This window comes from Plectropomus leopardus, chromosome 17 (assembly GCF_008729295.1).
Source record: "Plectropomus leopardus isolate mb chromosome 17, YSFRI_Pleo_2.0, whole genome shotgun sequence".
NCBI classification, from domain to species: Eukaryota; Metazoa; Chordata; class Actinopteri; order Perciformes; family Serranidae; genus Plectropomus; species Plectropomus leopardus.
In genome coordinates, this window is record NC_056479.1 from 25925462 (window position 1) to 25952806 (window position 27345).

The 27345-nt window shown below is 43.4% G+C and overlaps 1 protein-coding gene across 1 annotated transcript; it reads right to left on the bottom strand.

Moving 5' to 3' along the window:
- Nucleotides 1-2807: 2807 nt before the first annotated feature.
- On the bottom strand, nucleotides 2808-25586 carry fscn1a (fascin actin-bundling protein 1a). The gene is made up of 5 exons (XM_042505124.1): nucleotides 24520-25586; nucleotides 11002-11158; nucleotides 8575-8696; nucleotides 6855-7022; nucleotides 2808-5692 (listed from the first exon to the last, which is right to left on the bottom strand). The coding sequence occupies exons 1-5, from the start codon at nucleotides 25358-25360 to the stop codon at nucleotides 5484-5486; spliced, it is 1497 nt and encodes a 498-aa protein (XP_042361058.1). The 5' UTR covers nucleotides 25361-25586; the 3' UTR covers nucleotides 2808-5483.
- Between the last annotated feature and the right edge of the window lie 1759 nt (nucleotides 25587-27345).

The window sequence follows — 27345 nt, forward strand, 5'->3', positions numbered from 1 at the left end:
GTAAAATAATATTCCTTATTCAAAGCACTGAATACAAACCATCAGCCTGTTCAGTGAATAGGCTGTTGTGGGGCTGATGCTCTGAATGGGTTTTGGTGACGTAGATTTTAGATGCATATCTCTTTCCTGAAAATATGAACCAGACATGACCTACATATCTCCCTGACACCTGAGAGGGACAAACACCGACTCTGCCGCAGCTTCCTGTTTCTGTCAGCGACTGTGACTGTAACAGTACCATGTGTCTACACACAAACACACACATTTTGTGCGGTGACCGAGACAACCTTCACACCCCGAGAGTCACACATTGTGTATGATTGTGCATGTGTGTGTGTGTGTTTGCATATTAAAGCCCTCTGCTGCCTCGTCCTCCAGGACCGCTGGTGTCTGGCAGCATTTGCTCCCCAGACGGTTTCTGCTGCTCCATCTCCGCTGGCAGTGTTTGAGTCTGTTGTTGTTTGTGTGTATCTTTAATGAGTGTGTATATTTTTAATGAGTGTGTGCTTTTACAGCTGCACCTCTCAGTACAGCCGCTGGTGCAGTCTTTGTGTTTCATACCTGCTGACTTGTTAAACAATGATATAGCCTCATATTGTTGGTCATTTTTTGGCTTGTACAATTTGATCTACATGAAGATTTACTTTTATATCTGCCTAGTTTGTAATTTGTGTGAGTCAGTTCCTACCGACAAGCGCATATCAATAGCATCATATTACCTAAAAGCGCCATTGCATTCTTGGCAAAATAAAGCTTTTTTTTAGGCGTATTTTTTATTCACAATTTCAGTTTGCACAATTTGAGGGTGAATGGAAACCCGCCTATAGTAAACATGTTTGCACACTTACGTTGGCACTTATCTCAAAGCACTGGCTTGCTATAATTAGCTACATGTGGTTCACTTTTACGGTGTCCACTGAAATGACATACACAGCAGATGTAGAAGTATGCCGTAAGCGCCCTCTCTCTCTCTGATGACTGATGATCTGTCATATTGAGTCAACCTGCTTTTCATCCTGCACAGACCCACGATGCTCCTTCACATCCCCTAAAGAGATTACTGACTGACCCACTGACCCACTGACTCACTGCACGACCACGTGAGCCATGGTAAAACATGGGTGGACGTAGATTTGATTAGAGCAAGGAGAGCCGGTAGAGAGGCAGTCGCACACACACACACACACACACACACACACATATGCTCTGCAGTGGAGTAGATGGGAGGAATATAAGAGGAAGGATCAGGAGTAGTTCAGCAGAGTTTGGCCTTGTGCTGTTTCCTCAATGATGAGGTCTTTTCTGATCAAAGGCAGACGCCCCCGCCCTCTTCCTCCTCCTCCTGCTCCCCAGGGCTCCTCATCCTAACCCCCCCTCTAAGCTCTTTGCGCCCCCCCACCCACTCAAACCACACAAGCCTCCCTGGGCCTCAGTCAGCCGCATTTGGGATGTAATGAAGGTTTTTGACATTTCTGGCCCTTGACAACGACGCACACTCGCTCCCTCGCCTCTTTGATTCAGACCTCTGTCTGGCAGCTGCTGTTTCCATGGTAACGAGGCAGTCGGTGGAGGTGGGGGGGGGGGCTCAGATGTAGGTGGAGACGGCGGCCATTTCGCACACAGCCCCTCCTCCCCCTTCTTGTTCATTTGTTCTGAGAGAGCCTGCAGCCTGACACTTTACCCACAAACCACTGCACCCATTTCTGGGATCTGGGTCATATTTTGAGTGACTCATCTTTTCAGTAGAAATGTTCGGAAGAGGGAGGAGGAATCGGAGAGAAAGAGGGATGGAGGGATGGAGGGATTGATGGTTGAAGCAGGCGGAGGGGGGAGAGAGATTAGGTGGGACATGAGGCAGCAGAGGGGAGGAGATTAGGTGGAGGGCTGGTGTGTGTTTGTTTTGCCATGTTGGGTGTTCCTCAGGGATCTGCAAGCCTGACGAGTGGTGGCGGTGGCGGGGCTGGGGGTGGGGGGATTACAGACCTGCTCTGGAGGCTCCATCATTACATTACCAGCCTGAATGGGATTCATGTGTGTGAATCTCTGAGAGGGGGTTGCCCTTTTTCTGCACTAAGAATAAATGTTTCAGCACAAAGGCTCTATTCAGGGGACAGGAAAAAATGTGTGTGTTTCCATATGTACTGGTGTGTGTGCATGTGTGTAAGTGGGACAGCACATGGAGCTGCTGTGGTCAGAAACTGGCAGCAGACCAAGCGTGAAGCACTGTGATTATGTGAGAAACTAACAGAGCGCAAGAAAAGGCTGCGATTTCCAGAGCTTTGCAGGTTTATGTCTGCCATAGTGTTTTGTAGGTAGAAAATCATCATGAGAGACAAACAAGTATTTAGCCTGAGAGCCTTAAAGGAATAGTTCAAATTTTTTGAAATGGTATTATATGGATTACTTATCCATAGTCATACATACATTCATACATTACAGACAGTAGATGTCAATCGGCACGCCCACAAGCAATATACTGTAGTGGAACAGGGGCAGCAAAACATATTTTAGCCACCTAAAAAAGGTTCTTCCTCTTTTTTATGGTTTTAACCATAACCACATTTCACATTTCACATTTCACATTTCACCACATCGATGTCACTTATTGACCAAATGAGTTCTCATATAACAGTTATTGGCAAAAAATCAAATATTGTGCTTCCTGCTGGTGAGGATGTTAACTTCTTGCCTGGAAAATGTAGCTTAGCTTCAGTTTTTTTTAGTATGACATCATGTAGGAAAATAGTCAGTTAGGTAAGGAGGACAGTCATCAAGAGAGAACAAAAAGAAACAATAAAAGAGACTTGTAGCGTTCCAAATCCCAGTTTTATTGGTTGTTGGATTTCAGGTGAACCAATGGCACGAGAGAGAGGTTAATCCACAATATCAAAAAAATTATACAAAATAATAATACAAAAAGAAGTTCCAGTTATACAAAGCAAAGATGTGGATTCTCTTTTTTCATCTTTTTTTCCTACTGCCCAAAAACTCAAGAGTAAGGCACAGTCATTACCACATGTTTACCCTTCCACATCCGTTTGTCTAAGCCTTGGTCTTGGTTACTCTTGGAGACGCGAGCTTCTCCGAGGACAACCACTCCTTTTATTCACTTGAGATTCTCAACCCTTCATGCCAAAACGTTAAAAACTTGAGAGAAAATTGGACGGATTTGGTGAGGAGCTGGCTACATCATGGATCATTTCATGGGGCTACAATGATTGGTTTTTCCATACTGATTTTCACATCAGAGGAATGATGACGATGGACTGATGAGCCCAATAATTCATGGCCCAGAGCCGAGATAATCTTCACTGTATTGTAAAAATCAGTAGACAGAAACCAGTGTGTTGTGGAGAAAGCTGAAGGGTAGAGAATCAAAGATGGGCGCATTGTGCTACATGACTGCAAAACAGACATTTCAGTTAAATAGACGACAAATTCAAACTCTGCTTCTTATTCTTTTAAACGTTTCCTTTCCCCACCTTCACCGGCGAGTCAGGGGACACAAAAATCCAACAAAAACAAACGCAATTTGGTTACATCTCATTGTGAAGGCTGCCGTGACACTTTTTAAAGCTCAGACAGAAATTAAAGACGAAGCAGATTTAAGAAATTAAGGGCACTCTTTCAGCACCTTCGGTTACATGGCAAGGCTCTCAAGTGCGGGGGGGCAGGGACGCAGCGCAAAATCACCATCTGTTGGTCCAGACAGCACGAGATGCTCGATAACATCACTGAATATGCCATGAGTTAGTAGCACCAGGTTCCAGTTGTGTGTGTGAGATGACAGTTTGTTGATCCAGTATCAAAGGTTTGGTCGAGATAAAGGCTGAGGTCTAAGGTTTGGGATTCAAAAAGCAGCTTTCAAAAAAGGGTCTATAAATCATTTCACTCCAGTTACTAAGGTTACCTACTGTACCCATGATAATGTCTGTGCCTTGGACATAGAAAAAGAAATCCAACTGTGTGTCAGGGTTTTTTTTTTTTTTCAAACTTCCAGTAAGACAGGTGAGTGCAGTAAACAAACAATGTGTGTCCGCACCGTTTCTATTTTTAATTTCTGTATACTGTTCTCGGGACAATAGGTTTGGCGCGTGGAGGAGGGGGGTAAGTGTTTTTGACTTCCTACATCCTGTCAAGGAAACTATAAAAGAAGGAAAGGACGTGATGTCAGAAAACAGCATTCAAATTTTGTATTGGAGCCAGAATTTGGTGCTACTTTTATTGAGAACAATAGAGTGAGCACGTCAAGTCCCATCATAACCCATCATATCTTCACTTTTTCAACTTTGACTGAAAAATCCTTCTAAAAAATACATAAGATGCTTTTTTAACTTACTTTGCTCATTCATTTTCCTGTTATTGGCTGTGTTGGTCATTACAGCAGAAGAATGGGATCGTCATATCTTCGTTTGCGACCTGTCACTTTAACTGGAATCGAAGTAATTTGTCACCACATTAATTTTGTGGAAGCATTTTTCAGTCAAACTAAAACAACAAAGATATGATGGTTTATAATGCTGTGTTGCTCCACTGACTTCACTAGAAGTAGCACAACTGCAAAATTACAACGCTGTCACTGACGTCATGACCTTTACATCGTTTATATTTTCCTTGATTTGGTCCAGGAAAAATCCCCAGCAACCAGTGAGAATACAGCTAGAGAACAACACAGGTTTACATTTGAATATCTTACAGTTGAGATGAGAAGGAGTGGGAGGGGGTGAAACCCGTCAGTAACATCATTTTCGATATCTTTATCATCATCAGATCCACTCCAGTTATATCACAGAGTCATCACACAGAGGCATTGGAGCCTGCTCATGAAAACAAACATACTCGGCCTGGTCTGACAGAAGCAGAAGATCCGTTTCTACAGGATGCAACCGCCCAAAAACAGACCCGCCGTCTCCGTCCAGCTGACAGGAAGCAGCTCAAGATTGGATCTGTTTTTGGAGATTAGATCAGGTAGAGGCAGATCTCGCAGACCAGGTCAGACACCATAAATACTGCCACCATGTGCTGCTCACACAGACAATAGAGACAAGTAGAAAGATGAGGGGGTTAAACTCAGAGAGGAGGGGGCTCTTTAAATGTGGCTCTGCTCTGCTCTGGGAAAGGGACGGCCCAATCATAAGGCGAGGAGGGAGTGAGCGGCAGGTCGAGCAGCGAACCAGATCGGAGCAGAAAAAAGTGCACAGCCCCACGGTAACTATGGCAACAGATAAAGGTCGGCGCTGCAGAGCAGAGCTGGGAGAGGAAGGATAAAGGGAAGGAAAAGGGAGGCAGGAGAGAGAGGAGCATCCTCTCTGCTTCTGTCCTCCCTGTTCTCTCTGTGCAGTTTATCAACATATAAAGTCAGGTTATAATATGAGGAGCAGAGGAGGAGCGGGGCGGGGGTTGTGGATAGGTAGATGTGAGGGCGGGTTGTGCTGCGTCGCCACACTTCTTTGCAGCAGTGGGCGACCACATCCCAGCTTCCCTCAGTACTCCCAGAGTGTGGCGGTCTCCAGATCATCTGCGTTGGCCTTCAGCACGCCGGCGTGGTCGCCGCGTAGGTACTTGCCGTCAGCAGCGTGGCGGATGGCCAGCTTGTTGTAGTCGCAGAACTCGAAGAGGAAGTCGATGGGCGTGTCACTGCTGCTCACCACTGACTGCTCGTTACCCACCATCCAGTATTTACCCGTGGAGTCTGCAGAAGGAGAGGAGAATGACAGTGTAGATTTTGGGAGTATCGTGCCACAGAAAGGTGGGGGAAGGGGGTTAAAAATGTAGGAGGGAACAAAATATTTGGCTTAAAATTGCTTTGTTTGAATTACATAATGTGAAGGAGAGGAAATTATCCGAATCAAATCCCTCTTTTTGGCACAAATGTAAATCCATAATGAGAGTTAATGATTTAATCCTTCGTATGCCTGAGGAGGTCCCTCCACACGCCCTCACAGGCAATACCTTCCTGCAAGCTGTGCAACACTGTTGCACATGTGCAGGTTTACATGCCACAACACGTCCTTCAGCAAGACCCCAACGCTTTTTACACAAACATCATGCGATATCAGTTCCTTCTGTATGCCTCTTTGCATTGTTACACAAAACCAAATGGCAGCAGCGTCATTCTGCACAAAAACAAAGGCATTAACATGGCGGTAACAGTCTCTGCTTTGAGGGTTCGTCAGAATCTCATTGTTTTCCCAATTTGCGGACATTCATGGCCACTGTTCTTCTTCGTTGAGTTAGCTGGTAACTGCTACAGCTTTTTAAATCTCCCATGGTTGGTTGCAAGCATAACACACTGTCACATCACACCCATCCTGCCCATGATCTTGTCCTGCAAATTTATATTTATACATTTATATTTCAATTTCACTTTTATCCTCGTGCAAGACTATTGCCATTGTTTTTATTTCATCCTTCTTGCCATGATAATTGATTTTTTTTTAAAAATGTATCTTTGTGTAGTTACATTGCTTTTTTTGGTGCAACATTATACTTTGCAATATTGTTTTGATCACACAGGCTGGTGTAGTATTTTAGGGCAGTTGAAATACATAAAGGCCGGGTAACTCTTCCTCATCTGTAGGTGACATCTAATTCATTCTTGTTTTTCTGTGTCTCACCTGGCTGTATAGTATAGCTTGTGATTGCAGCTTTGTGTCGCACTGTAGCCCAAGACAAATTTTGCTCAGGGCATAAAGTTTTATCTTCTATCTATACAGACACTATTTCGAAACAATTTACCACCTTCAGTGGCAGATTTCAGGCAAGTTAACTCAGTCAACTCTCTCCACTCATTACATGATTGTACCTTATGTACAAAACTGTCAGGCAGCACAAAACAAAACCCTTAAACTGACCTTGCAGGCTGTACGCTCCGTCTCTGAACTCCAGGGTGAAGTAGTCATAGGAGGAGCGGTTAGAGTCAAGCGTCCCCGTCACCTTTCTGCAGCCGATGAAGCCGTGCTCCCCACGAAGCACGATGATCGGACGGTTAATCAGCTTCATGAGAAATTCCTCAGACTCACCTGGAGACAGACAAAGGGCACAACGTGTTAAGACTGCTGTAAAGACACAACCTGAATTTAGTTCACCGTGTGCTTCATTGATTTAAATTTAACATATACTACGCAGGATCTTTGGTTACTGTTTGTAAACACATTCATCAGCGAAAGTGAATGTAAAGCCAACCCCATTCACTCTTGTTTGGTGTTTTGCCTCTTAATATTTTAAAATATATATTAATTTATTAAACCACCTCACCTAATGAGAAGAAAGTAATAAAGTACAGGCCGTTGTCAAAGTCTTTGCAGTAAAATACACTGCCTCACACTTCTAATAGGTCATAAGTGATGATTGAGAGGGATTCGCTCTGTATGAGTCTGATTTGATAGTAAAGTCCTGTATAGTGTACCTTTAAACAACACTTTTGGCTTTAATTTTCAAAGATACCAAAGTCTGTGCGTTTAAAACACCAACTTGTGCATTTGCAGCTCACTGTTTGAATTCAGAGTGCTGAGTTTTCATTCATCTCATTAAAAATTTATGCAGAGCAACTTGGCTTCAAACATGCCCTAAAAAGAGCTCTGTGGTAGCCAACAGCTCCCTAATCACAAACTGCAGCACAAGGAGAAAGCTGCAGCTTTGATCCACTAAAGCCAGCACCCAGCGCCCTCTTCATAATTGAACTATCTTCTGATCTGCTTGCTGACATGATGCTTGTTATTTTGCAGCAATGAAGATAGTTACTCTAATGACCAAACTGTGTACAAAGTCTTCTCACTGGCTGCTTGTGACATCTGTGTTAGCTGGTGTTATTAAAAAGGTACAGAGCTGGCCATTTTGTGTAACATGCTTATACATGGTCTTGCTGAGAGTTTGATGAGAGTTTGATGAGAAGATAAGTATCTTATACCTGTTCATTGAATGTAAAGCTGGATATGTAGTAGGGCGCTTCACACTTAACTATTGTTGCTCAACACAAATGAAACAGTCACGACAATTATAAAAACAGGAATTTGTGCCTCCAGACCAGATCCCTTACTTAAGTAAAAGTACCTGCATTCAAAATCCTGAACTAAAAGCACAGAAGTGTTGAAGTACATGCTCTGCAATAAAATGTCCCCTGTGACAGATATATTACTACGTATGACGTTATTAGATATTTTACACTGATGCATCATATCATACTGAAGTACTCAAGTAGAGAACTTGCGTAAAACCGTCTTTCCTCCAGGGTTTTTGTGTCATAGAAAAAGCTCCTCAGTGACTCTGCATACTCTGGAGTTTTCTCATGATGTTTCTAATTAACATGATTGACTTAGAAAGAAACACAGCATGAACATGGCAGACGAACAAAGACAAAGATTGCAACAAAGCTAATTCTCCAAAGAGTAAACAGCAGCGTTCTGCTGTTACGAAACAGAACGGGTGCTGAAGCCTCTGAAGCCCAGAAACTACAGGAACATCCAGCCATGATTTAATTCCCACACTGTGCTGAAATCCCCCATCGCTGCTGAAAATTAAATCAGTTAGCTACGTGTCATTGTCTGAACGGCTGAATCAACAAATCTCACTGACCGGCAGAGTCGATGGTGGCTGCTAGCTGGCCGTTTTTCTTGGCGGCGACGTATTTCCCATTGGCAGCCCGAAGAGTCAGCCTCTTCCCACGCCACTCAATGTCAAAGTAGCAATTAGCTGACCTGCAACGGAGGGAGGGAAAGTGAAGGAATGAGAGTTAAGCAGGATAATTACATTTACATGGCAGTTAGAGATCCAGTGGCACACTTGTGTGAGTGTCAGGTGTAAACATGCATTCACATTTAACCCTCCTGTTGCTCAGAAAACTACACTCAGCTGTTTAATCCAGAGCCTAAGTACCTGCTGGGTAATTGGATATGTTGGCTCAAGGTAGAGAGATAAGCTTCACTTGTAGTCTTTGGTTAAGTTGAATCAAGTTCTTCATTAATCTTTCTCTTTGCAGCTTTCTGTTTCATACTGCTGTCACATTCTGCCTTGCTGTCTTTTAGAGAAGCTCTGAAACATTCTCCAAAATATATTTTCTCAAACAGCAGAAAGAGGTCTTCACTTAGTGGAAGAAAAGATTTTTGTGGTCTAATCTGTGAGGAGAGTCAGATGTCAAGAATGTGATGAAGGAATTTGGAGGACTTCCTGCAGAGCGCTGCAGTGTGTCAGTGACTGTCTCTGCTGTCTTATCTTTAAGAAATGTTGCTGTGTTAATGCGGGACACATGTTCCTCTAACCAGCCTCAACCTGGATCAGATTTCTGTTGTGCTCTGTATCATTTCTTTATCTACTTCATCTGCAGCTTCCCTTGTTGCAGTGCTGTTTATCAGTATAGATAGTTTTGGTATGAGCTGCCTAGCATTGGAGATATTGGCCATAGAGGTGTCTGCCTTCTCTCCAATATAATGGAACTAGATGGCACTTGGCTCTTTCCAGAAATCACGACTGGTTAACTCCACATAATCCACTTACCTTGTGAAAAGATTCATGTAGGAACTATTTTCTTTCTACTGAACAACTGCCAACCGCAACACCGTGTAGTTACAGCTCTACTGAGGAGCACGCCATTAATGTTCACATCCCACACTGTCATGAGCTTCTCGTTTTGAGTTGGGTAACGTTCACTTGTGAACCCCTGATGGTACTGGTACCTTTTTACGGTAGCCTTCTTTACTCTTTCTGTAATGACATTTTTTTTAACAAGCTTCAGTCAAGAAGAGATTTGGCTCCTCAGCTCTTTTCTAATCACACACAGTATTAAGACTGTCTGTCTGCTTGCTTGTGTGTGTGTGTGTGTGTGTGTGTGTGTGTGTGTCTGCTCATCTCTCTTGCTCTCTCTTTAGATTCAGCTGAGGAATATGTGTAATGAGAGTGTGATGTATTGGTGTTGCGTGATAGTTTTGGTATGCTGGGAAGTCAACAGAGCTCCGTGGATAGCCTCCCAGCTTGGGGGCATTGTTTCACTTCTGCCTCATTTCTGAACATGGCGGCACCGCGGACCTCTGTTGGCTCTGCCGTGTAGCACCCCCAAGCAGGGAAACTGGCAATGGAGTTCTGTGGGCAACCTGGCCTTCTAACCCAGGTGCACAAATGGCCACCTGGCAGAAAAGCACAGCTGTTGATTCGCTGTCATTGGCAAAAAGGAAGCACCGGCTCTATCATATAATTGGTGCACTGCTTAATGGGGGGCCCAGTTATGATGAGTCAGCTTCTTTTCTACTTCCAGCGCCCTTGCCTTGTTGGGAGTACTTTAATTTACATGTAGGAACTATTTTCTGTCTACTATACTACACCCACCAACAGTATCACTGATCAGGAGGAAGCGTGCATCTACTCATGGCCGAGCTTGTGACAGCATGAGACGCTCCAACACTGTGCAACTCACAAAAAAACAATCTGGATTTACAAACTTACTTTTACTGCACCTAAAAGGAAAAATATGTATTTTTGATTTGAGGGTGAACCGTCTCTTTGAGGATGAAAACTTTACGCTTCTAATCATGAGTCTATTTGGGACCTCACAGAGAAATAATCTCTGAGCACACGGTGAGATGTCAAAGGTCAGAGGTCAACAGCAGCACTCTGGCCGAGCAGAGCCGATGCACATGAAAGAAAATCGCTCTCTACAGGTTGTGGTTGGACACAAATGCACTTAATCTCCCACAAGATGCCACAGCCATGAGATGAGGTCACTCACTCTTCACCTCCCACTCACATCATCCACCCCCTACAGTGCACACACACACACACACACACACACACACACACACACACACACAAAAAAAACCCCTCCTATGTCATGTCACAGCTCACATTACTCGAGGGACTACAGACTCAGAGCTGTGACGGATAAGTATCAGGTTCTCTGTAATCGCTCACAGATTGGAACAGGTGTGGTTGTGCTGAATTTTGACGTTTAGGACGAGTTTTTATCTGAGTAGAGAAGAGGAGACATGACAGTGATGTGTGTGTGATGCGTACTTGGTGGAGGCGGTGCACTGCAGTCCGCCGTTAGCAGTCAGGGTCCAGTATTTCCCAGCGGCGGTCCGGAATGCGCACTTCCTGTTCTCGCGGCAAATCTCCACCTGGAAAACCTCCTGGTCGCCCTCCTCATCCTGATTGGCTGACAGGTCCATACCTGGGCGGGGTCAGACAGTTGGGGGAGAGCGTTTAGCTAAAATACGGGCCAGTGGGTCAGTCATTAACATACATGTGAGGGCTGCAAATAGCCTCAGAGGATGACCATTAACAACCAACAGTTCAGTGTGCGCACACACAGACACCCACACACATCCTCTGGTCAGGATCAGACAAACTAAATGAGCAACATCAGATGGGTTTGGAGGATTAGTGGAGGATTTCACACAGCTGCACACCCACACACACATCTGTCACCGTCCAGACAGACCCCACTGCAGTTCAAAGGATCAGCCGTCATGGTGGACGGTCACTACATACAGAAAAAAAACACACATGCCCACAAGAATCTTCACTGTCATCTACAACGAAGGGAGACATCAACGGTGAGAGCTGCAACAGTTAAAATATGTATCTAAAACTATTTTGATAATCAATTACTTAGTGAGTTAATTGCGTAAGTAGATACTGAAGAGTCTAAAGCCATGCCAGGCTCTGTGAGGCTCTGCTTACGCACAGCAGTGCTTTCAGCTAACGTCAGCATGATGTCATCAGGATTCATCCTCTTGGCACCATCAGACTGATCTCATTCACTGATTGTATATTTACAAAAAGTAATGCACACAGCCCACAAACACCCGGTAAAAAGCAGCCGACGTGAATCATTTTCCCCATTGAGTCCCGTATGACGGGAGAGCGATCTGGTGCAAAGCTTTTACTGATGCAGTCACGCTGCATATCGTCCAGGATATGATATAAATGAATTCATGTCAATATGTTGCCATTGCACAAAACATCCCCACATTTTGGGACCCATTATAACGGAGATAATGGCGCACACACTCTGACATTACAAGTGAAAATTTCCAGTTTCTGTGTCTTCACTTCAACATTGAAAACAAAGCTGCTAAAATGTTTTACTAAAGATACTCTCTTAGTGACATAAAAAGCAAGCCATTTTAAAAAAAAATACCCCTGTGCATGTGGACTAGGCCTAAATCTGTAGTCAAAAAGACAAATGTGAATGTCTGTCTGTGTGTCCATACACCCAACTGTATGTTTACAGAAATCCAGACCTCATTAAAATCACATCAACCCCTCGACAGCTTTTCAGAGCGACAAAGAAGCAAACAAACATGACTGAACTTTAGGGTGAAGACACATGACCCTCCAGTGTACCACTCCCCCCACACACACTTCATGCAGCACAATGTATGCTATTGTTTATGATGAGGTCATGGCGTGGACGGACCTATAGCCAGAGGGCTCATAGAGAGAGAGATGAACTGTCTGTTGGACTGCTGTGTAAATGTGTGCAGAGCGACAGAGCGACAGAGAGAGAGAAAGAAAGATGTGTTTGAGAAAACAAACCGGCACACTCATGTGTTCCCCATCCGTCTCCCTCTTCATGTGTGACGCCCTCCCCCACTCCACCTCATTTTTTCCCATGTTCTCTTACAGCCTCATAAATCTGCCCTAAAATGCTGTTAAACAATAAACAATATCATCATGTGGGTCATAAATTCATGCTTTACTATAAGATGAGTCCAACATTCCTATCTGTTTGAAGTTTTGTGAAAATGAAATGGTAGCTCATACACCCCTAAGGCCTTTACACATGGGCACATTTTTTTGTGTGATTACAGCACAGTCCATATGTACACGAGTATTTTTGTAAAATGGGTTTTCCCTCGAAAAAAATTTATATTCACACACACTGTTATGAAATATCTTTGTCCAAATGCAAACGCAACTGAAGCGCTGTCAGGAGTATGCCGAACCAACAGGCAGTGATATAACTAACCATAAAGCCACATGAAGAATTCAATGTTGGCCAGTCAGCAGCCTAAGAAAAAGCTATTACCTGAGAAGCTGGGAGCTCCAAAGTGCCCTCTGAGGACTCTGTCCCTCAGTATAGTGGAAAAGTTACTTTACATTTATGTGTATACAAGTAAAAAGTCCTATTAGCAAAGTTGGAGCAAGCACTATTTTGGTCATGTCTGATACCTCATATGTGATACCTCACAAAAGGTGCAAAAAACTGCACACTCCGCGATTCAAGCCAAGATCTCCCGTTAATATGTCAACACTGAAAACAGATTCTAAAAATCATCACCCACGATAGAGGTTTTCAAAAAAGGTTTGTTTCTAGTGACCTAAATTGCAGTTTAAATTTGGGCAGAAGGCCTACTACTCTTATTATGAGTGCGTTTAAATAAATTATGAATATTATGGGGCAAAAAAGTAACATTTTGCCTTGCTTTTGCCACTCGTTTTCATACAGTCTTAACAGTTTCACAATATCTTTGGTCGGCATTCTTTTCCATTAAACCATGACACAGTTAGTCTCAGTATAAGCTGGACTCTGTCTCTAACTGAAGCCAGAGGTGAACTTTTATTAAAAGATGTTAAGCCACAGAGCAGCATTACGTAAGGAGCTCATCACAAAAGAATTTCTGCTCATATTCTGTGTCTGAAAAAAAGCAAAAGAAATACATATCGCCCCTCTCCCGTCGAGCGGCCGCTAAAGTCAACTTAGAAACTCGGGAACTCTGGCCTCTGCGGACAGATTGAATTTCTCTGTAGAAATATGTGTGGATGCACACGTACAAACGCAACACACACACACACACACACACACACACACACACACACACACACACACACACACACACACACACACACACACACACACACAGATGATTGAGAGGGAAAATATAAGTGACCATAATGGGAACCACATGGTGCAGGGGGTGGGGGGGTGGGGGCGTCAAACAAGATGAAATGTAAGTTTAGCTGCAACAGACAGGGAGGGTTTAGAGGAACACATTAGAGGAGGAGGAGAGGAGGAAAAAATGAGGAGAAAAGAGGGTCAGCTGCTCCTCGCCTCCAGGACCATCAGTCACTTCACTGATCTCTCCTCTAATCCTCGCTGCTTCCTGCTCGGCCAACACATTCACTCTGTACAGTAGCACCGCAGAGAACATTTATTACTGAGGCAGGAGAGGAAACCATCTGCTGGAAGCTTCTACACACCAAGAACTGACTGCAGGATTACTGACTCACCTACGTCATGCTTTAGCTCCTTAAAACAAGGAAAAATAACCTGCGATGTTCAATTCAACTCAAACTATGATAAATTATAAGGACTTATTCTTTAGATGTTTGCAGTTTATCAGCCAATGACTTTGACTCATGAAACATAATCATTAGCTCAATGTTAATAATATCTAATTTAATCAAAGTTGTAAGCTTGCTTTGAAGAAAAAACTATATAAAAAAAAACATTAAAACTAAGTGGGTAGGAAGGTAGAATCTCAATTAGTGGAACCACCTAAGCTGCACAAAAAACACTAAATTTTTTAAAAATGGTAAATGGACTGCACATAGTGCCTTTCTAGTCTTCTGATCACTCAGAGCACTTTCACACGACATATCACATTCACCCATTCACACACATTCACACACTGGTGGCTGAGGCTACCATACATGGTGCCACCTGCTACACAGTAACACAATTATACGCACTCACACACGCACTTTGGGGCTCAGTATCTTGCCTAAGGATACTTTGACATGTTGACTGGAGGAGCCGGGGATCGTACCTTCCAATTGGAGGACAACCCGCTCTACCTCTGAGCCACAGAAGCTCCAGTTAAAATTGGGGCAGCTCATTATAACCTAGTGATAATTTAGTTATAATAGCTAAAAATTCGTGTGCAGTTGTTTATTAAAAAATAATGTTAAAAACAACAATTTACTGTCTTTTCTGGAGGGTGTATAAACTGAGGGAAGGGTTAAGTACTGCTCACATTTGAACTGATACTGGTTCCCATACCAAATAACACCTTTTTTTTCTGTATTGTATTCTCATTTTCTCTGTATTGACATAAATGATAGCCTATTGTTGAGTAAACCGCAGGGGTGGTAGTAGTGGACTAAAATTATATAGAAAAGAAATCGATCAGTCCCTAAAACTATTGTGGCAGGTGGCTCTGCAGTGGCTCTTTCATCTCTTGTTTTAACCCGGTATTCTCAACTTGATGGACTCTCAGGTACTAAAATTTGGCACCAATGGATTTTACATAGTTCAGCGTTCGGTACCCAACCCTAGTTGAGAGGTGGACAGAGCCAATCTAGCCGTTTCCCTTTTTCCAGTCTTACTAAGTCAACTGTAGCTTCATATTTATCATACAGACATCAGAGTGATGTAATGTCTTCTCATCTAATTTCAGCAAAAAAAACAAATGGGCATATTTCCCAAAATGTCAAACTATTCCTTTTTTCTTCAGTCTGTTATCAAAAAATATAAAGGAAACATGAGACAATGTGGCCCAACAGCTATAAACCAATCCTTAAAATACTGTATTCTGTGCAGAATCGAAATAGTTTTGGCTCCCAAGAATAAAGTGAAATTAAAAACTCAAAATTTCTGGCTAAACTGTCTAACTGATAGATATTGAATATGTGCAAGAAGTATTAGTTTTCATGGAGTTCAACTTAAGAATATCAAGAAAAGAGTAAAAAGATTTACATTTAAAATAAGAAGGACACAGAGAGAGCAAAGAACCTAAGGCTGAATGCCCTATCTTGGCAACGAAAGTGAAAAAATTGGTGCATCTGTCCTGTGATTTGGGTCTGCTCCAAAATGTAATAGGTTCTTCCTTCACTGATGCTACACTCTTCCACCAAGTTTCATTGAAATCGGGTCAGTAGTTTTCCATAATCCTGCTGACGAACCAACAATCAAACAAACCTCCTTGGCAGACGTCATAAAAAAAAAAGTTTACATTTCTATTGTTTCACAACCTCACCTTGTCATTGGAAAATCAAAAATCTCGAATGTATGAATGTTTCAATAAAACTCTACATAAATCCACACTAGTTAAAGTCAGTCATCGTCCCAACACCATTTTCAGTTATGAGAAGAAAGGAAAAAAAATTTCACTATATGAAAATGAACCAGACGCATTTAACCAGGCTGTACTGTGAACAGAATAACACTGTTTTACATCTGAGCTGGTTTGAATAATTATTCACTAAAAATCACTTGATTTGAATTTATGCGGGTATGTCTTTTCAGTGCTGTCAAAGAGGTTTTTATTCTTGTCAACATTATTTAAAGACCTAAACGCTTTGAGGGAATTAGGATGATATCTGCCTAGTCTGTCTGTAGATAGGAGGAAGTGTTTGTCTCTTTTCACTGAAGCTCAGTGTCTCATCTGAACACATACAACCTTTTAAACTGGCCACGAGTTATCACATGGAAAGAAAAATACTGGCGGGTACACACACAGCGTGAAAACACAACACTGACGGAGACAAAACAGTGACGCTGAGGCCCACGGAGACTTCAGCCGTGACCCAGAGAGAGGCCTACTGTCAGGGTTCATCTATGTGAGCGTGTGTGTGTGTGTGTGTGTGTGTGTCCTATTGTTCGGCAGGCCTGACCGAGGAGGCGACCAGCTGGGGCACAAACAGGGAGGCAGATCGTCGGCCTTTGTTCTGATCCAAGGGTTACGTACACACACACACACACACACACAGTGTCCCTCTGCAGCAGACCACACCAAAAGAAGTGACCACACATCTAGAATCCACCCAAACCACACCAAACAGAGCACAACACACACACACACACACACACACACACACACACACACACACACACACACACACACTCTTGAAAACAACCCCTCTATCTTTCAGTCCACCCCACCCACCGCATTCAGCCTGATGGCGGCAGGCACAGATTGTTGGCCTCGGTTGCTGTGAGCCAGCAGTACCGGAGGCCTGCTGTGAACGCACGCGATTGTATGAAGAGATGAAGAGTGTGTGTGTGTGTGTGTGTGTGTGTGTGTGTGTGTGTGTGTCCTATTGTTCGGCAGGCCTGACCGAGGAGGCGACCAGCTGGGGCACAAACAGGGAGGCAGATCGTCGGCCTTTGTTCTGATCCAAACACACATACACACAGAGCGACAAGCCAGTCAGCCTACACACTGAACACTGTAACGCTGCTGCTCATACAGTACAGACAATATAAACACCACACACTACTCCGATCTTCCTCTAACAAATGCAAAAAAACGAGGTCACGCATGCTAGACACAGTACTGAGCCCGGGGATGTCCTAAATTTTTTGGTTGAATTGATTTCCGCCTCATTCTGTGCTCAGTGTGTTTCAAAAATCGACTGAAGAACAGTCGGACTGTGAGTTAGAGGACATTAAAGGGTAACTTTGCTGTGTTTTCCTAAATGGCTAATGGGAACAAAAAAAATGAAATTGTTTGAGCACTGAGAGAGAGTGCTACAGTCAGTACCAGTGAAACAGGCTGCAATGTATCCACTCTGGGCACCTGCGCACCATCAACTATAAGTGCCGGTTTTGCCACTCACAGGCTCAGATTGCTATTTAAAGTGTCTGAAAGGATCCATATAGAAATAAACCTTTTTGTTAGAGAGTAAGATCCTTTTTTTTAAACCAGAAACAGCCCCAAAATGGCTCACATAACCTGCCAAACTCCATTCAAATAAACAGTAGTTTTAATGTGTACAGAGCCAACATATTTTCACATGTAACTAAGTGAATTAAGGGTTTATTTTAGCCAAATCAGAGTTGGTGATTGTTGGAACAATGGAAAGATGAACCAAGACAATTTTTGTGAGTTTTATTTTGTTTCTGTCTACTCTGAAAGTGTGTTTTACGAAAAACAAAATTAAAAAATTAAAACACTGTCAGGTGTGATGATAGTGACTTTAGGGCCGATTCTGGTTAAACATAAACAAACTTACTCTTTAACAAAACGGTCAATTCAATAATGTTTGGGCACTTAGTATAATAATCTGAGCCTGTCTGTGGCAAAAATAAGCACTTTTATAGGACATAAACTGACGGTGCAAACATGCCTTAAGTGGTTATATTGCAGCCCTACCAGACTAACTTAAATATTGTTGTCTCCATTAGTCACTTGACACAAAAGCATGAAAAATAGGGTCCAGGTTGAAAAATACCACCTTTACTCTTTATTGTGTGACACACCCAGAGCAGAATAACACACTGAGACTGTGACCAGCTGAAGTCTAACCTATAATAAAGCAGATGACATTAAGGAGAAGAGACTCCCTGGTGCTCTGCAGTCGACACGAGGCAACTCCCCTGGCACGCTCCCAACACACACAAACTCACACAAACACACATAACGACAGTCTGAAAACACACAAACATACTGAAGGTCTATAAACACATCAACGCGTCAGCGTGTCGCAGCCTGTGGACACCAAGGATGCATGGATTTATTGAGTCCCTGCTATTTTCCGCTGTCGGCTGAATGTGTGTGCGTTCCGATGTGTTGTAGACGGAGCAAATCATCACCCCTCACCCTGCAGGGATTAACTCACACCAGCCAAGGTCGGGGTTGTGTGGCTCATGTCTCATTTCCTGCCAGCGGGAGGGTGGAGGATACAGAAAGGGTGTCAGGGTTGAATCATGGCCAGACACAACACCGAACCTCAGTTTCTGTCTTCCGCTCTCAACACACACACACACACACACACACACACAAATCATGATTCGAAGCCTGACTGTAACTCTGGTTTGAGTGCTTGCACTCGAGTCTGCAGAAGTTGTAAACTTCGAGCTGTTTTCCGGCAGTAATCTGAACAAAGAGTGGTTGTTTGAACTGTAACCCACAAAAGTCCATTGCTAAAGAATGGGTTGGCATTTTGGGAAATATGCGTGTTTGCTTTTTTCCTGAGAGTTCAGTGAAAAGATTGATACCCCTCTCATATTTATAGAGTGAATATGAAGCGACAGCCAGCAGTCAGTTAGCTTAGCTTATCACAAAGACTGGAAACAGATGGAAACAGCACATCTATAAGCTCACTAATCAACATTTTATATCTTGCTGGTTTTAATTTGTATAAAAAAAATAAATAAGTTTAAAACAATGCTTTGTGGGTCTTGGACAGTGTCCAAAATTGACCTTTTGACCCACCAGCCAAGGTGGCTGATGGATGAGAAAATCCACCAACCAAGCCTATTTTTTACCAGCTAAAATGACAAATTGCTTTTTTTGTTTCAAATATATATTTGTGTCAGTACATTTCATTAAATAATAGTGTATTATGTTGAAGGCAAACTTAAAAAAGAGTCCTGTAATGTAAACAGTGCTACACGATTAAGCCTGTTTCCCTAAATGACAAACTATGTCTTAAACATGTGACTGTGTCCTCGCAGAGTTGCACAGCATTTTGTATCCTTTTATGTGGCTTTAGTCATGTTTTATAGGACTTCATACATCCAAACCAAGTCTAGTAAAGCCAGTTTCCAGTCAATAAACAGGAGATTAGTGACAGGATGCAGCCAGAAAACAATCACAGTGCACTCAAATGTTAAATATCTGACACAAAAAACAGCCCATTCCCAGCCGGGTCAAACTCCAGAGATACAGTTAGGTGCTGAAACTGATGAAACCCCTCAGGATTAAATCTCAGAAAGGACCACCAGTCAGCACTCAGCGGTCACACAAGTAGCCGACAGGATATGATGACCTCTCATCCATTTAGCTGACAAACCGGCGCTCAGTCTCCACTCACACTCACACCACAGTTTCGGGCAGAACAGACCACTTAAAAGGCCACTGAGCTGCAGGCTAACTGACTGATAATAGCGTCTCAGTCCATATGAGGGCCGTTAAACAGCCTCTCAGGGAATTTGTGACCACCTCTGTGCCAGGGTCGAGGAGAGTGGACTTTATGGTCAGGAAACACAGGGTCAGATTAATTTTATGAATTATGAAGGGTGTGAGCACAATTCAGAGGACAGCAGAAGTCTGAGGACTGTTGTAATGTGAACAGTTGTAATGACTAGTTTTCATGCAGCAGATGTACAACAAAGTACATGAGAACAAACATCACTGGAAGTAAAAAGAGGTTTAAACCCATATGACTGCTCATTTCGCTTCCAGCGTAAGGACTGCTTAAGTATATACGAAAACATTTTTTCTTAAAGGAGGAGTTGCGTGTAAACATAAATAGAAACAAATACATTTAACTCCTCCGAAGTGCGTTTCAATGTTCCTGCCATACTCACGATACCATCTAATGACAGAAGTCTAGATTTTATCTTGAACATAGTCACGAAATCAACCGTTTTGATTTGACAAAGCAGCTTTTGGACTGACCCACTTCAGCTCGCTCATGTCAAAAACCTTCGGCTGCTAATGAAAACCAGCCAACTTCAGCTGCCATCTTGGCTGAGTTCTGCCAGGCAAATAAGCGCTGCAGAAAGGAGCTACAAGCAGCTGTCGGTTTGAAAAACATCTGGAGCCCGTTTAATTCCACTCAACATTTAATCCACATCACAATGATCCAGTTGTTGGACGGTTGAACGTGGTCTTCCTGTTAAAGATTCAGACCTCCTGCTCGTTTTGGAAAGATTTGAGCTGCAGGGTGGCAGACATGACATTTAATCAGTCCTTGATTAAAGATACACTGATTCAGCTTTTTCTTTCTCAATAACGGTTCTGATGTCTCAAATCCAGGACTACTGTCTACGTTACTCATTTGGGATTTAGCACCAAAAAGTATGTCAGCAAAACAACTAACAGCGAACACAGGATTTCTGACATTATCAAGGAAATCGTGTTCAAAATGTATCCTGTGAAGAAGAGGTCGACAGATTAACGGCCTGGTCGATTATCGGGGCCGATATTTGGCATTTTGCAGATTATCTGTATCAGCATTTTATTTTAATGATCACAGATAAAATTAAATAATTAAAAATTGCAAAGAAAGTGTCAGCATGGGAGGAACTTTTACTTTGCAAAACCTAAGAAATATACTTTGAATGTATTAAAATTTCACTTGACTTTATAAAAAAAGTTGCTGATAACATGCTGTATGTTGAAAGTTTCAGTTTTGATTGAACATTTGCCAAAGGCATTTAAACAAAGTTTTGTGTTGGAGCTATGTACATGCTCCAATGCACATTGGTTTCATTATCAGTTACTGGTCACATAAACTACTGATAATCGGTATCAGTCCTGATTATTTTAATGTAGGCCTAAAGCTCGAGCGTCACACATTTGCCCAGCGTGAGCAGGATGTTGCTGTGACGTTTCACTGAATTGTATTTTCCACAACAAAAAGACATAATCTGATTTGGCAAAATGTCTCACAGACAGCAATCACATTTTTCACTTGGGGGATTATTAAAGTGCAATTCACGCTCTCACTACAGAGCACACAATCCAAGTCCAACAGATCCGTTTAAAAATCACCAGCATTAATAATGTTTTCATGACCCCCTTTTTTTTCCAACCTCCACCTTCAAAACTGGCCTCCATTTTGTGTCCGAACAACAGTCGAGACAAAAAGAGTCACAGGCGGCAGACAGAAAAGTGGAAAAATACGCCGTCAACAAGTAAACAAAACAAATGAGCTCAGGGTGTAACAGAGAGACCAGAGCAGGAAATAAACGGATACACCGATCATACTTTCGGAAAAGAGGACGCAAAACCACTAAACCGCACAGTACTCTCAGACACTAAATATAGATTTAAAGAGCATGAATTAGTTTATTCCTATCATTCATTACAGCACAGAGTCAGTGCGACAGTCGCTCTGCTTTCTCGCAGCTTCATGATCGTTTTCCTGCTGACTCAAAGAGGTTTTTAGATTCACACGCTGACTCTACACTGAAGAGCAGCGGTGAAAGTCAAGGATTCATTCACGACAGAAGGTGGTTATCTATTTAGACACCCATCACCGTGAGCGATGTCACCGATAATGACCTCAGACGGAGGCGCAGCCGGGCCTGGAGGAGCAGAGAGGAGCGGGGGAGGGGGGGGAGGATGGGAAAGAAGAAATGATAAAAGCAGGGAGGCACAGCGAGCAAAGAGGTGAAAGGAGGTGATGGTGAGGACGAGATGGAAAAAGTAAGGAGGGGCGAGGGAAGAAAAGGAAGGAAGAAGGTGGAGGGACAGGCTTGTATCTCTGCCCGCTCTGACAGCTGACAACCACACACACACGGACAACATTAACTCTCACACACACACAAACACTGATCCAATGTGAAAAGGAAAGCAGGACTAACCGGTTACAGAGACGGATTATGTTTTTCTGTATTTTGTGTAAATATTAAATATAGTGTAGCACTGCTGTGTGTGCACGACCAAAGTTTCAAACAATAAGGAAAATGTATGTAGAAGTCATTTCTGAGAGCAAAAAACCTTCCAGTTGGTCTCAATACTCAGTTTCCAGAGTTATTTCCACTGTGGCTGCAGTATGACGTCAGTGCGCAGAGTTTCTTTATATGTTCATCTGCTCCAGGCGCACCGCTGCAAGAGTTTACATCACAGACACCTCTGCATGAAGATGCGTGCTGGCGTCAGGGCCACATGTAATCGTGGTTTACAACATTGTACATTTTCCCTGATTTTGGATCATATTCTCGTTGGAACAAGTTCGGTAGTGTTTAGAAGCTTGTTTTGTGGGTTTTTCACAGTAGAAGAGTGACGCTCTTTTCAGTTATTCAGCAACTACATTGCCATCACACATGTAGCTACATGCTAACATAAGGAAAACGTGAACTTTGATGCTGATGTAATTGTTTCAGTGATTTTGGATCAATGGATCAATTCTTTTTTTATTTAATTCTTCCTGTGTGCACTGTCCCTTTGTTTCTGCACTGTTGGAAATGTCCCCACTGTGGGACCTTATCTTATATTCCTATTTAAACACAGTTGTGTTATGAAGCTTTTATTGGTGAATTTTAAAGGAAAAAAGTGCCGCTACACATAGGGAGATCGTTTTTTATTGGTATTTATACCATTATTGAGACTCCTTATTGGTCCGATCTTTATTGACACCACTGTCGATACTTTTCTATCATTTAGTGAAAAGATGAGACAACTACGTCTTCAACAGAACTGGTTTTGTAAGACGTAATGTTACATAATGGACCAACGGTTCTCTACAGCAGTATCGAAAACTCAAATATTGATTTTCGGGTGCTTCGGGAGCTATACACATAGTGATTCCTCCGCTGCAAGTTCACTGCTACATGTAGCTACATGCTACCGTCAGGAGAAACATCTTGGTTGCTGATGTTGTTAATTTCTCGCTGATTTCAGATCATATTCCTGCTAGAACGTCTCCGGCTGTGTTTAGAAGCTTTAATTGGTGATTTTTCACAGTGGAAATTACCCCCATTTTCAGTCATTTTCTGTGTGTTTACATTACACACACTGCTACATGTAGCAACATGTCAGGAAAACATGTATTGTTTGCTGATGTTGCTTATTTCTCCATGATTTCAGACCATGTGCCTGCTGGAACATGTCCAGTTGTGATTAGAAGCTTTAATTGGTAATTAATTAATTGGGCTATGTATTATATATAGTATAATATAATATTTGTTCTTATAAAACATCTGGATTAAATTAGCATACATAGTAATTTTAGTAACAATTTGCAGTTTTTGGGACATTATTCGTCCATCTTTCCTCTTGTCTATCTACGGAGCTGTTCAGCTTCGTGCCAGTTGAGCCTCTTACCAGTTTAAGGCTGTTTTACATTTGAATGATGGCACACGCTCACATGACGCTGTGTGTGTGTGTGTGTGTGTGTGTGTGTGTGTGTGTGTGTGTGTGTGTGTTCACAGGGCCAAGAACTCTTTGTTAACACTCTTTTCATGTCTGTGGTCTGTAAAATTCACTGAAAACACTTACAGCTCACATGGACAATACTCAGTGTGCCTTTATCACCTCGTTTTTTCAACTTTGTGGGTTTTCCCTCCATTTCAGTGTCTTGGAGTTTGATGGATATAGATGTACATTTAAGGATGTGAACTGCGGTCTAACCAGCCATTGTTTATGTGTGTTGATCATTAGCATATCATACAGCACTTCTTTATAAACAAGCTCTATTCTGATAGCATTTCGTGCACTCTGGCACCTCATGTGTACTTACAAATACAGACATCCCCAGAGTGAATCATTTATTTTTATTGTAAATTAGAAAATGGCTGAGGGGCTGTAAGTTGAGTATCACTGACCTACACTGTGTGTGTGTGTGTGTGTGTGTGTGTGTGTGTGTGTGTGTGTGTGTGTGTGTGTGTGTGTGTGCGCTGCAGGGGGGGATGCAGTCTGACATTCCATCACTTTAACCCTTTATCTGCCAGAGGATGAGATACCAACAAACACACTCAGACACACTCTCTCTCTCTCTCTCTCTCTCTGTGTCTTTCACTCTGTCTTTCTCTCTCTCTCTCTCTCTCACACACACACATACACACACATACACACACTGGTAGGAGCACCGGGCCTTCAGCACACACACACACCGGGCCACCACACCCACCTTGCCGGGTGGAGACGTTCCTCTCGTTGGCGGCGGTGAGCACGACCTGCGGGTGGCTCTGCTCCAGCACGAACAGCTCGTCCTTGCCCACGCGCGCGCTCTTACCGGACTTCATGGTACCGGAGGGCCCGGAGGGCGCGAGGTACCTGCCGCTACAGTCCCTGAAGGCCACCTTGCCGGAGCGGAACTCCAGCGTGTATCCGGTGCTCCTGTCCGTGGTGGCGACCAGCGCGCCGTCGTTCCTCAGGAACCGGTTGTCGGAGGTCTGCAGGTGGTAGCGCTGCTCGCGGAACACCAGCGTGATCATGGAGTCCACCCCCCACGGGACGTCCCGGTCGATGGCGATCTCGTCCACCTTGCCGCTCAGGTGCGCGTACCGCTTGCGCGTCATGCTGAAGATGTTCACCTGCGGGTGCATGGCGATGTGCACGCTCCATTTCTCCGCCACAGACGCGGTCTGCGCGAAGCAGATGATCCGGTCCTCGGTGCCGCCCAGGTACCGGCCGTGCGGCTCGGACTGCAGCGACCAGCGGCCGTCATCGTGGGCGGTGATGATGAACCGGCACTCCGGGCCCGGGGTCTCGCTGTCTCCGGTAACGTTCCCGTCCTTATCGGCGGCGATGTACCGGCCCAGATGTGACTTGAGGTGGAAGACGTTGCCGCTGGCCTCGTCGCCGCTCTGCTCCAGAGTCCAGATCTGCTTCTTTTTCATGCTCGAGGCGGAGGCGTTGATCTTGAAGCCGAAGGTCTCCGCCGTGAGGTATTTGTTCCCGCAGTTGATCAGACCGAACTGGATCTGCAGCATGTCGCTGGTTCCGTTAGTCGCGCCGTTAGTTGTCATCGTTGGTTCTGTGCGCTCGAGCCTCGGACCGGACCGGTTCTGTCTGAGGGGGATGGGGGGGGGGCGGTTCTGATAAGCGAGCTCGCGGCTGAAAGGGTGGGATGCTGTGCTGCCTCGCGTGCTTCTCTTTGTTTGGGGAGTGTGTGTGTGTGTGTATGTGTGTGTGTGTGTGGCTGAGAGTGAGTCTGTGAGCGCGCGCCACCGGTCCTCAGTGCTCTGCCTGTCTCAGCAGCGCGAGCCCGCCGCCACAACTGCAGCCTATATAACCATCAGTGACGTCGTGCTGCTGGCCACGCCCCCTAAAATGGACTTAAATCTCTTTAATTTCTCCTTCTCTTACAGCTCCTCTCGTTTTGCTACTTTTAGTTTGTGTTTACCAAAAGTCTCATCAGGCACATTATGCAGACAGAGGCGTAGGTTTCTCAGCAGCATTGCGGGGGACACGTGAAAAAAGGGATCAGGGTGTCCTTCGCCAGAAAATTTTGAGCATCAAGCACTTAATTTTCTTCCGAGGCAAAGATATGAGCAGCATAAACTGTCACCCAGAATGCCCTGAAATCTTCTTTGTGAAGTAAATATCTATATCTCCCCCCCTGTATTTTTTTCTCTCTTCTTTTTCTGTTTCCTTTATCTCTTGATGTAAGATAAGATGTATTTTCATCTCTGTTACTGTTATTCTTGATGTTAATGTAATGGTATGATTTTTCAATAAAGGAAATAACGACTTTAGAGACCTATGCTAGTGCACAAGTGGACTAAACCATTTTGTGCCTTTAAAGGGATATCAAAACAGTGTGGGCAGTATGTGTAAATGAACTGCGGTAAACTTCCCTCCATCCAGCCAGTGCCTGGCTATACCTCCTCCCCCCGCCGAAACACAGCCAAACCACTTAATAATATGAAGAAGAAAATACGAAAATGTGGAGGTACAGCCTGTATTTCAGCCTGAGAGCCAGTGAAACACCAAATTACATAATTTACATAATTTGGTCTGGGATGGTGCGCTGCATTCTGGTAGTTGTAGGTTTTCTACCTTATGAGCAAAGGCAACCTTTTTCTATCTTGTCTCTCGTCATTTAACCCTAATTTCAAAAGCATTTGCGTCTTTCTGCTGCATAGACGGCCTAGTTTTATGTGAGGACCCTCTTTATATCGACAGAGTACATTTTTAATGTTTTGAAACTTGAGTAAAATTGGCTCAGTCTTTTTTAAAAACATGAGAATAACTCAATGAGCAACTTCAAAAGAAATTACCCAAAATTAGAAAGAATTTAGTAACTGAAAATTAGCAAACACAAAAAATGAAAAAGAAAAGGGAAACAGCTTCAGAAAGTGCTAGAAATGTAAATCTAACTAAATATATAATCATAATTACAGAATTATTTTCAAATGATTATTTTCTAATATTTTTTCCTCTCTCTCTGTCATTTTTCTGTCTTTTTTAAACTAATTTTTGGGTCATTTTTTGGCCAGCTTTTCCCAATTTCCTGCAATTTGCAGGGCATCTCTTGCCAAGTTGCTCATTGCTTTTTTAGCAATGTTTTTCAAAGAAATCAATCCATTTTGCTCAGGCTTCAAAGATGTAAATGCTGGTGCAAGACGTCTGAATGTAACACAAGAAACTGAAGTGGATCCACGTTTTGAAGGTTTAAGCTCTAAACTCAGAAGTGTGATAACTCATAATGTGACCCCTTCACAAATATTCATATAGGGAATCTGTGTCGCACCAACTGATAACATCATATTACTGTCTCTCTGTCTCTCACACTGATCAGATGGACTCAGCATTTCAATCATGAGGCCGGGGTGTGTGTGCATCCACACACAAAGCTCTATTCATGGCCTGAGCACGCACATCAGAGGGCAGGAAAGGCCCGGCTCCACAAACAAAGAGGCCAAACAGATCATACTGGCATCTTCACAGTGCTCGTGCATGAGCGCGCACTCAAACACACACAAGTGTGCAAAGCGTGGGGGTCATCATA